Raw genomic sequence first — 10,414 nt, forward strand, 5'->3', positions numbered from 1 at the left:
TACATAGATAGATTGTAGTACCGAAAAAGAAAATAAAATAATGAATGAATAGATAAAAGAAGGTGAATTTTTTATTCAAACATTAAATTTGAATTAAAATAAAAAAGAAAAGTTTGTAAATAAATGAATTGAATTACTTTAATACATCCGATCTTTGACTGAATCTTTAATTAATTAACCCATCCATTTTTGTCATTAATTCAGCGATTGACTGGTCCTATTTTTTCGTATCTATTTTCGTACAAAATATTCTGTTGCTAGTAGCAGCAATAGTGATCAATGAAAAAGAAATTAAAACCCGTAGAGATCCATCTACATTTTAGGAAAATTAAACACAACAATGGACGCTTCCCAATTGCCGCATTTCGCAATCACAATTAACACACAAGAAACGTTGCTGCTCCTAGGTTTTACCACTAGCTGTCATTGATTTTTCAGATATTGTCCAATTAATATGTGATCAATTGTTTCCTTAATTTGCAAATTGCTTTCTGATTTATATCATTTTTTTTTTCTATATTAACAAGAACAAGAATATCTGATTTCTCTTTTTACAATTGTTTTATTTTCCCAGTTTCACGTTGTTGTTGTCGTGGTCGTCTAAGTCATCTCAATCTCAAACGTTATGGCGAATTCTAATCTCTCATTGCTTTTGCCAAGGGTTCTCATCGTTTCTCGTCGTACCATCCGAAAGAACAAATTTGTTGATTTTGTTGGTAATACACTCTCACTTTTCTCTCACATATTGAGTTATGCATGGTTAGGTCACGGTCACACTTGTGTCTTTTGTTAGTATTATTTGTGTTTGTTAAATTGTCACGCTCTATATTTGAATTGTTTGTTGTAAAACTGTTTTTTTTCTGTTTCCTTCAGTTATTTATTAATCCTTCATAAGTGATAGCTGTTGTGTGACATTCTGTCGTTACCCTACTATAGAAAAAAATATATATGACATGTCCATCATTGACTCAAGATAATGATAATAAAGTGTTTTTGTGTCTTTAGATGAACATCTGACAACCGTAATATTAAGGAAGTTATTTGTAAAACTGATTTAGTTAAAATTGAGTTTGAAGTGAAGTGATTTTGCATTTGAATATTCGCCCAACAAACAAGTTTGATGTAAAACTTAGTTGAGTTTTAACTAACTCCTTATAGTTTGTCGTGGTCTTCCTCCATCACTAGATTCGGTCGTCATCCATCTTATATACTTTTTCTTACTAGATAGTCTACATTTCTCATCCCCACATGCATGTCTAAACCACTTAAATGTTCACTTGAGTCATGTTTTAATAGAGTCAAACTCAATTTTAACATACTTGTGAATTGTGATGTGAATTCAAACACACTATTTTAAATGTGCAATTTGTAGACATGTTTATTATGAAACACTTCCGGCAAATCAACACAAACTGCACTTGAAAGCAGTCTTGGAATGCATAGACAATTAGACATGGCTACCATTTTTCTTTAGTCTGGGTATACAAATTAAATTTGTAAGTGCTACTTCACATGTAAGTAACAGACTTCCGTTACTATAAATTACACTATTTGAAATGACCCGTATGCATTATTCATGAACTCTCAGCGCATGTGAAATTTAATGAATGAGAAAAAATCATGCATCAGAACATTGTTTGCCTTGCATTCTTTCATATTACGAGTAAATCCTAAGAAATAATTCATTGAATTGCACAGGTGAGTATCATCTGGATCTCATTGTAAAATATGGAGCTGTTCCAATCATTGTCCCAAGAGTGAGTGGAATTCATACTCTCTTAGATAGCTTTGAGCCAATCCATGGAGTACTTCTTTGTGAAGGTGAGGACATTGATCCCTCTCATTATGATGATGCAGACCTGTGTGGACTTACCCCTGAAGAGCTTGAGCAAATAAGGCAGCTTCACCCAAGTGATGCTGCCATTGATAAAGAGAAAGATTCCATTGAACTAAGGCTTGCAAAGCTCTGCCTTGAAAGAAATATACCTTATTTGGGTATATGCAGGGGATCTCAAATCCTTAATGTTTCATGTGGAGGCACACTTTACCAAGATATAGAGAAAGAGCTATTCGATAAATGTCAAGAGTATCAAAGAGTAGTTCACATGGACTATGGAAACTACGATGGACATCGTCATTCGATATATGTAATGGCGAACACCCCTTTGCATGATTGGTTTAAGGACTCTTTTGTAGATGACAAAATGCAGATCATGGTGAATAGTTACCACCATCAGGGTGTTAAGAGACTTGCAGAGAGATTTGTTCCAATGGCATTTGCTCCAGATGGTTTGGTTGAAGGATTTTACGATCCAAATAATTACAATCCTGAAGAGGGAAAGTTTATTATGGGTCTTCAATTTCATCCAGAGAGAATGAGGAACCAAGACAGTGATGAATTTGATTATCCTGGATGCAGTATGGCCTATCAGGTATACATTTTGTTCCTTATAGTTTTTGCAATGCATGTAAAATTGATAAAAGAAATACAAATTAATGATTTTTGTTGGTGGTTGTGAAATAGGAATTTGCAAAGGCTGTGATAGCTTATGAGAAAAAACTCAGCAGCTCAATACTGGTCCCAAAGTCCACAAAGCTAAATGAGGAACTGGAGATGAAGCGGAAACTCATTCTGAAAAGCTTTTCAGTGGCTAGAAACATTTACAAGTCTGATTCTCATATGGTCGCAAGCCGAAGTTCTGAACTTGAAGCAGGAGCAGAGTTTTTACAGGTTACTTAAAACCTCTATTAATTATATCCTCAGTTTATAAATGTTAAACTCAATTTATCTTAATACCATATCTTTCTGTGATAATGGTTGTAGGCAAATACAGCACTTAGTTTGCAGCAGGAGAATAGGCTAAAGCAGGTTGGTGCAACAATTAGAAACGGTTCAAGTTATGCACAGAAGATGAAAATGAATCAGGTGAGGGAGAAGGCTGCTAGGACTATGATGTCAAATATGTCTGTAGAACAGTTAACAGATTTGGTGTCTTTCTATGGATTGATGCATCAGATATGTTCCGAGACAATGGACAGAAAGATGCTTGAGCTAGAGCTCCTAATAGAAGAAAGTTGATTTCCTTGACAGTAAAATGTTAGGATTATAGGTGTGCAGAAATTTTGGTATAAGTTTGGTTTTTTTTTTCTCCCTTTACAGATTTGAAGGAAGCAATATTACATTTCCTTTACAGATTTTGGTATAAGTTTGGTTTGTTTTATTTCCTTTCATGAAATGCTGGTGCTTTTTTCTTCCTCTCCCGTCCTTTTCTGGGTAGAGGACCGGCATTTCTCTTGAGAATTAGAAATAGACTTTTGACTTGATCCCTCTTTGTTATCTGTTCATTCTGAATGGTTTGTTGCTGTTTTATTAAGCTTAACTATCAGAGCTGGTCTGTTAACGCAGTTGAGGAATGCCCCTACACTCAGCAATGTTTTCTGTTTTGCGATTGAATGAAGCGATTGGTGATCTTTCATGAACGCTGGTTTCGTTCCCAAGACTAAAAGGTTTGGAAGAGCATAGCTCTCGAAACCAATCATCTGTGGAACCAGCATTGAAGTTATTGAATGAAGTTATTTATCATTAAAAAAAAAAAATAGGTGCTTACGTTTTGTGATCTAATCTTCTGACTTCAGCATCTAAAACGTTAGACAAAATTTGGAATTTTCTCAAAATAATGGAGGAAAGGAAAAAGAAAAAGAATGGATGGAAAATAAAACAAGCAAAATTGGCGCTCTAACTTTTTTTTTTTTCCCAATATAAGGATGACAAGGATCGCAAATTTTAAACCCGTTGGAATATGTCCTCTCGATTTATAAAGTTTAGGAGTGATTTGAGGTGTATAGAGAGCATTTGAACCTAGCTTAATGAAACACTATCATATTTATATTTCTAAATCTGCATACATGATTTGTAATAGAAAAGTACTAAACGAACAAATTTACCACATTTATAAAAACTGCAAAAAAAATATTTAGTGGTGAATATTGGTGACAATTTTGACCAGAAAGTGTAGTTTAAATCAATGTAATTTGGAGAATGTAAAAATAAACGAGTAATATATTAAAAAATATGACCAGAACCATTAGAAAAACTTGTTGCAGTCTCCTATGTTGTGATAATTTTGGTTAAATAAGACACTACAAGCATCACTAATTTATACGTACAAATGCTTGGACTGTTGTTAAAAGTCTCGATCTAGGCCTAAAATGTGCAGTAATCGCCATTGAAATATATAATAAAACCTTGGTGTACAAGGTAGAAAATAATAGAGGAAAGGCTAGAAAAAACTACAAATCAAATCATTGAGAAAGTTTTATAGGTTGGCTCTAAAAAAATGTTTTAAAGATAAAATTGTTTATCCCTAAATCTATACATGCCTATATCACAAAATCTTATGACAACACCAAATCTATTTGTTGACTTAGATACCTGGTAGAAAAAGGCTCGATTACGTTTTTTTTTTTTTTTTGTAATGTTGTATAGTTATAATTGAATACTTTCTGAGCTTTTTTTTTTTTTTTTTTTTGTAATGTTATATACGTGCTAAGATCAACATTTTTATTCTCTAAAAAAAATATCAACATTTCTATAACAATAAAATAGTATTGCAATCGGTAAGGGAATAAATAGAAGACCCAAAAATTTCACCCTACAAACAATTTCATTGATTTGAAAACTCAACAAAAGAGTTCTACAAGTAATAAGACTAACAAAACGTAACTATAGTAATTCAAATACAGATTTGGGGAAATTCAAGCATGAGTTACGTACACTAAACAGTAACACCACATGCATTGGAGCAAAATTCCCCCGATAAATTAAAAACTACTACATGGTGATCAGCTGGACATTAAAAAAGCAGCCTGTTCTGTTTAACAAAACCATAATACCAACATAAACATATTTGGAAAAGAAGAAACAACCGATGTAGGACTCGTCGTCGATGTTAGCAAACAAAACAACCTCACAACAAACATCAGCCACCACTTGCGAAGCTTCTCTTAAATCTGTACATCCACCATCAACTCATTCTGAAATACCCTTTAAAAACTGCAGCTTGTCTAGAGCTTTGCTGCTTTATTACCATTATACTCTCCTGATTCTTTCGCTTATTACAGCAGGAAATTACAAAGGAGAGACTTAACATCTTTTACGCCTTTTCTTTTACCATTATGTCAAAAAGGTGATTAATTCTGACTTCGTAAAGTACAACATTTAAGAAGGTATTGGCAAATAGTAGGACCGATACTTAAATGGCTGAAGGGTAATGGTTACAGGCACCTTAACGCCATTATCGGCTGAAAAACAGGAAATCTGGGTGACTGACCTGAAGCAGTCTTAACCACTTATCAGCGTTCTGTAAAAGAGAGTTGGATAATTGGCGCTCGTATCCACCACTTGGAGTCCACAGAGGTCCCTTGAACTTATATGAAGCAAGACCAAAAACAGGCAACGACATTTTCGGGACACCGTCAATCTCGGTTGGATATGATTGTACAGGAGCATGGACTCTTCGTGAACCTGAAAAAAGTATAATATTTTTCTCCTTAAAGCAACTCAAATTATGCAAAATACAAACTGTTACCACATAGACTTGTAGCATCTTGCAATAATTGAGCCATTGCAATAAATTAAGCAACTATAGTTGGCAGAGTACGCTTATATAGAAACATTATCCGTAATTAAACCCAAGTCTTTGTAATAGAAGATGAGGCCGTCGAACAATCAACTCCAGCTGTTTGAAAATTGAAATAGTCCGATTTTCATAATTTAATTTCAAACAGCTGGAGCAAAAACAGCATGTTTTCCTAAACTTTTGAAACAAGACTTTGATTAAAAAAAGGTCATCTAGACCAATAATTTAATATTGAAAGCAATGATGAGGCATTGTGGGACTCACTAAAACATCAAAATATGGAAGGACAAAAATATGAGAAAAATAACAATTACCAGGTTCCTAGAGTCTAGACATTATTAGTCTTATACTCAATTGCTTGCGAACTAAAGAAAGGAAGGTCGTGGAACAAAACTATTCAATAGAGATATCAGCATACATCCTAACCATAGAATAAAGAGGGGGTTCTAAAATAACATTACAGTCTGCATAGGTATCATAGCACAAACTATTTAATGCTAGAAGCCTAACACAACAATGTTAATCAAAGCATGAAACTCATTCATTTATATCAAAGAAATCTTCTAAAGTAATAAACTAATGTGTTATTGTATCTCAGTTATACTATTGTTATAAAGCAAAATCCAACAGCTAAAATGAAGGAAAATCCACCCTACCTCCCAAAGGTGTATAAAGAGAATGGTATGTCAGAAAGCAAGCATCGAGATCTTTTAATGTTGGACCCATTGGGATTCTGTAAATTGGATACCTACAAGTAGAACATAGAACAGGTGAGTCACATGTGCACAAGTAGAATACTTTAATGTCAAAGCACATAGATAAAGAAGAGTAGAATACCATGCTACAGATATCCAACTTGATGATAATATATCACAACTTCTAAGTGTCAGAAGTTGAGGGAAACGAAAAGCAAGGTCCATTATCTATCCACCACAAAAAATTATAATCAAAAGCTAAACGAAAAAGAAATAGAAATGACACACGGCCAAAACTCGATTCCGGTAATACTGAGGAGGAAGGCAAGAAAGTAAAGGTAGAGTCTTAAGTAAGCACCTTATCAGCCAAAGGTTCGCGGCCGTAAGGAGGGTCCCGTTCAAGATACTCAAATAGCAAGTAGCCTTGAGAATTGACAGATTCACCATCATCACTAGAAAAGCCGTCTTGCAGGGGAGTATGCTGATTTCTCACCGATAATCTACCCATCCAATGAGATACCTCATCCGAGAGATGGGGAAGATTCCTTTGTTCCCTATATCCTCTAACAGGTTCACAATCACTGCTACCATCACTACTTGAGTCCCTGAAATCACTGTCACTGTCCTCGCCTAGTTGCCTACGGAATAACAAAATATAATCTATTAATATTGTATACTAGTGCGCAGTAAAGATCAACATCTAAATGAAAGTAGAAATTTCTGTCAAAAAAAAAAAAAATGAGAGTAGAATTAAATTAATCATGTAACATACACCTTGCAATAAAATTTGCAATGTACAGACCCAAAACTGCCCTATTATTTGATTACATTCAGAATTTCAATTTGCACCCTATAGAATGAATAACCACTGCAAATATATCTTTCAATCAGGGCTGATATAGCAAATATACCTTGACTTTACAGGTGGCTTGGCAGACTGGACATAAATTTGAATTCCAGAAAGATAAGGAACGTAGTATTGAACAACACTATCTTTGTCATTTAATACAAGCGGCACTCCAGCTCCGTAAGCACTCCATTCCCTGAACGATTCCCACAAATCACCAAGAACAAAGTAAGGCGGAACTTCCTCATTGCACGTCCTGAAGCTTCTTGCAGACCTCTGCAATATCCAATCGCAATAAAAAAGATTAAAAAACACAAATTTACACATTTACAACCGTACAGTTCAGTTTCCTAGTCACAGTTTCTTAAGAAACTGATAAAAATGTCATTAATATTTAATATTAAAGATTTGCTTCTAGGGAATCACATTTCAACTGGGCATCGTGTCACACACTTAATATTTCTACCGGCATTTGATAATTCCCCATTGCTTTTTAAAATGCAGAAAAAATACGGCAATAATCAAGTAAATGACACATGCTTACATTCAAACGATTATTTTTTTATTACGAGATTGTGTTGTTACATTCATTTCGGTTATTTTTAGGCAACTGTCGCTGGTCTGTGAAAGCTTAACTAACATTTAATAATGCATTAAATACAATTCTATTCAGTAAAAACTTCAATATAGACACCCTCCGGTCACAAATATAGGCAAAAATTTATATTTTATATTCATTCAATAAATGATGCATGTTGTCTACAATAAAGACCACATACATCATTTATTAAATGAATCTAAAACATGGATTTTTGCTTATATTTGTGACCGGAGGGTGTACTTTCTATTTCTCGCTCATATGTAAAAACCGGTTTGCGTTGACCAGCCGCCGCTTGAATCCAAGATGAATCAAAACAGAAAACACATTACAACCATGAAAACCGGTTTGACTCTGCATATAGAAGCTGCCAGCTAGTGATCCAAAGCCCTTGTGTTTTTTCTTTCATTGATTACTCAAATTCTTGTGTGCCCATTACACCTGAGCAAAACGCTGAACTTAATGTTTTTATACTAAAATTAAAATTTGTTATCCATGTGCTACATGTTTTGCTTCCTCCTCTGCATTATTTCTATGATATTTTCATAACTTAAATGTCAGTAACAAATTTTCAGTTAATCCAACAACTAAATAAACTAAACCAACAAACATAAAAAACGGTTTCATCACTAACTAAGTTAATAAAGAAAACCTATAAATAAAACAACTAGCGCAAGTAACAAAAACAACCTTAGAGAGATGCTGAGCAGTAACAGAAGGTGTAATGGATTCCAAAAACCGTTCCAAATTACTCAACCGCTTCACCTCCGGTTCACACGACGGAACTGCAACTACTTTCTTGGTCTCTTCAGACCCAACCCGGTTCTCTAATTTCTTGTCAACCGAATCCACCGATTTCTCTCTTACAACCGACGACGACCGACTCGGTGTAACATCGCTGTGAGCTCTACGAATTCTATCATTCTCTGCTGTATGTAACGCCCTGCGAGCTTGCGGTGGATTATAAAACCGATCCTCACCACGACCTCGTGAAAAGTTCATAGCAGTACCCAACATTCCTAGGGTGCGTGAATAAAAAAAAAAACGCCCCAGATAAAAAAAATGGAACTTTATGAAATGGGTATTTGGATAAACCTCGAGTGTGGTCAACGGTGTTGAAATTATTGGAAAATTCGATAGGAAAGAAGAAGATCTATTAAGAATTGGAGATTGGAGATTCTAGGGTTTGTGAAAATTGGGGGTTTAGGGTTAATAGAATTGAATTGGAAAGAGAGAAATTAAAAGTGAAGTGGGTGTGTTTGAGTTAAATAAAAAAGAGGGGGGAACGTGGAGAGAGTCAGAAAATGGATCTGGTCGTTGTTATTGTTGTTGTTGACAGTGGAGGTAGAAGGGTAGGGATGAAGGGTAAATGGGTAATTTTAAAAGAGAGGGAAAAGGAAGAGATTATTCAATTTAAGTAAGTTCAACAATTTATTATTTATTGCAAAAATGCATATGAAGAATGAATCAGTTCTCTTTCTGTCTTTGAAGGCCAACCACGAACTAAAGGATTTATTGTTTTTCATTATTAGGAGTATTCATTTTTTAAAGATGGAAAGAAAAGTAGATGCAAAATTTATTGGGTCATGCTAACCGGTACCCTCGGGACACTGGTTAAGCATACCATAAAAGGGAATTATTACCATAAAATGAAACTGTTTTTGACTTTATTATAAATTAATTACACAGTTTCAATGCATTATCTACTTTATAATTTCCTTTTTCATATCCTTGACAAGTGTCCCGGGACACCGGTTAGCATTTCCCAATTTTATTTTCTTATTATAGGTTTGTAAAACTTCATTTATTTGATGGTTAATTTTAGTTTCTTGTATAAGGATGTCATAGGGCAATTTCTATATTGTTCTAATTATTAGTCTACTTTGTTTAAACTTTATATAGTATAATATAGGCACCAAAGAGAAGATCAGGTAAAAAAATATATATAATGATGATAATAACACCATGCCAACCCAAGTGGGTTTCCTAATTGTTTCATGATATTCTTCACTTCTTGAGAGATTCAAAATATTCTCTATCATCCTTTATCATTCTTCCTCAGGTTGGAAGATTGTCCTCTTCATCCTCAAGACAACGATTGTAACCTTATGACATAGGATGAAATCAACCATTTTTAAAAACATGTCTTCGACTAACATTTTGGAATCCTTACGTTGTCGAGTCTAAAATAATCCTAAGGCAAAATCCATACTAACGTTTTTTCAAGATGACATAGAAACTCGACGAGGCATATATAAATTTGTTGGGAAATGCTTTTTCTCCCAACAGAATATCAAGCGAATGCTTCAAGAAATAATAGGCTAGTTTTGATTGGAGGATTATTTCTTGATTTCCTTTTTTTCAGCTAACTGCTCCTTGCATTCCGCCAAACAGCCAATTGTTATTGCTCAGTTTTGGTTCAGGATGTTTTCGCTATAATTTCTTTCCCACTACATAGCATTGCTCAAATTTGTTTTACCCTTGAATTATTCCTTTGTGACCGAAAATTCAAGTGGCTTGAATTCCTCTTTTACTCCGTTGAATTCATTGAGTGGTAGAGGTGTCAACTTGATTTTAATCTCATCCCTCATAAAGTGTGTGTGTTAGTAACAATCTTATAAGGCGGGAAGATCAT

The 10,414-nt window shown here is 34.4% G+C and overlaps 2 protein-coding genes across 3 annotated transcripts; one reads left to right on the forward strand and one right to left on the reverse strand.

Moving 5' to 3' along the window:
• The first annotated feature begins 271 nt into the window (after positions 1–271).
• Positions 272–3,519, forward strand: LOC146959023 (putative glutamine amidotransferase GAT1_2.1). Of its 2 annotated transcripts, XM_085740540.1 has the most exons (6): positions 282–407; positions 575–716; positions 1,699–2,432; positions 2,525–2,731; positions 2,825–3,110; positions 3,407–3,519. In XM_085740540.1, exons 2-5 carry the CDS (start codon positions 626–628, stop codon positions 3,077–3,079), a joined length of 1,287 nt encoding a protein of 428 aa, XP_085596666.1. In that variant the 5' UTR covers positions 282–407; positions 575–625; the 3' UTR covers positions 3,080–3,110; positions 3,407–3,519. The 2 variants fall into 2 exon arrangements, with proteins under 2 accessions (XP_085596665.1, XP_085596666.1); XM_085740539.1 differs by lacking the exon at positions 3,407–3,519 and having other exon boundaries at positions 272–407; positions 2,825–3,324.
• A 1,126-nt stretch (positions 3,520–4,645) lies between these two features.
• On the reverse strand, positions 4,646–9,101 carry LOC146959024 (uncharacterized). The gene is made up of 6 exons (XM_085740541.1): positions 8,470–9,101; positions 7,246–7,457; positions 6,693–6,972; positions 6,477–6,562; positions 6,296–6,387; positions 4,646–5,524 (listed from the first exon to the last, which is right to left on the reverse strand). Exons 1-6 carry the CDS (start codon positions 8,794–8,796, stop codon positions 5,295–5,297), a joined length of 1,227 nt encoding a protein of 408 aa, XP_085596667.1. The 5' UTR covers positions 8,797–9,101; the 3' UTR covers positions 4,646–5,294.
• Positions 9,102–10,414: the final 1,313 nt, after the last annotated feature.

Source organism: Medicago sativa, chromosome 1, assembly GCF_051527215.1.
Source record: "Medicago sativa cultivar Bolivia chromosome 1, Bolivia_mono, whole genome shotgun sequence".
NCBI lineage: Eukaryota > Viridiplantae > Streptophyta > Magnoliopsida > Fabales > Fabaceae > Medicago > Medicago sativa.

Excerpts from the sequence above, each read along its gene's own strand:
- LOC146959023 (XM_085740539.1), top strand. The coding sequence starts at position 626 with ATGGCGAATTCTAATCTCTCATTGCTTTTGCCAAGGGTTCTCATCGTT. Across the intron at positions 717-1,698 it reads CAAATTTGTTGATTTTGTTG|GTGAGTATCATCTGGATCTC; the intron begins GTAATACACTCT and ends TGAATTGCACAG. Across the intron at positions 2,433-2,524 it reads GATGCAGTATGGCCTATCAG|GAATTTGCAAAGGCTGTGAT; the intron begins GTATACATTTTG and ends GTTGTGAAATAG.
- LOC146959024 (XM_085740541.1), bottom strand. The coding sequence starts at position 8,796 with ATGTTGGGTACTGCTATGAACTTTTCACGAGGTCGTGGTGAGGATCGG. Across the intron at positions 6,388-6,476 it reads AGTTGGATATCTGTAGCATG|GTATCCAATTTACAGAATCC; the intron begins GTATTCTACTCT and ends TTCTACTTGTAG. Across the intron at positions 5,525-6,295 it reads TCTTTATACACCTTTGGGAG|GTTCACGAAGAGTCCATGCT; the intron begins GTAGGGTGGATT and ends TACTTTTTTCAG.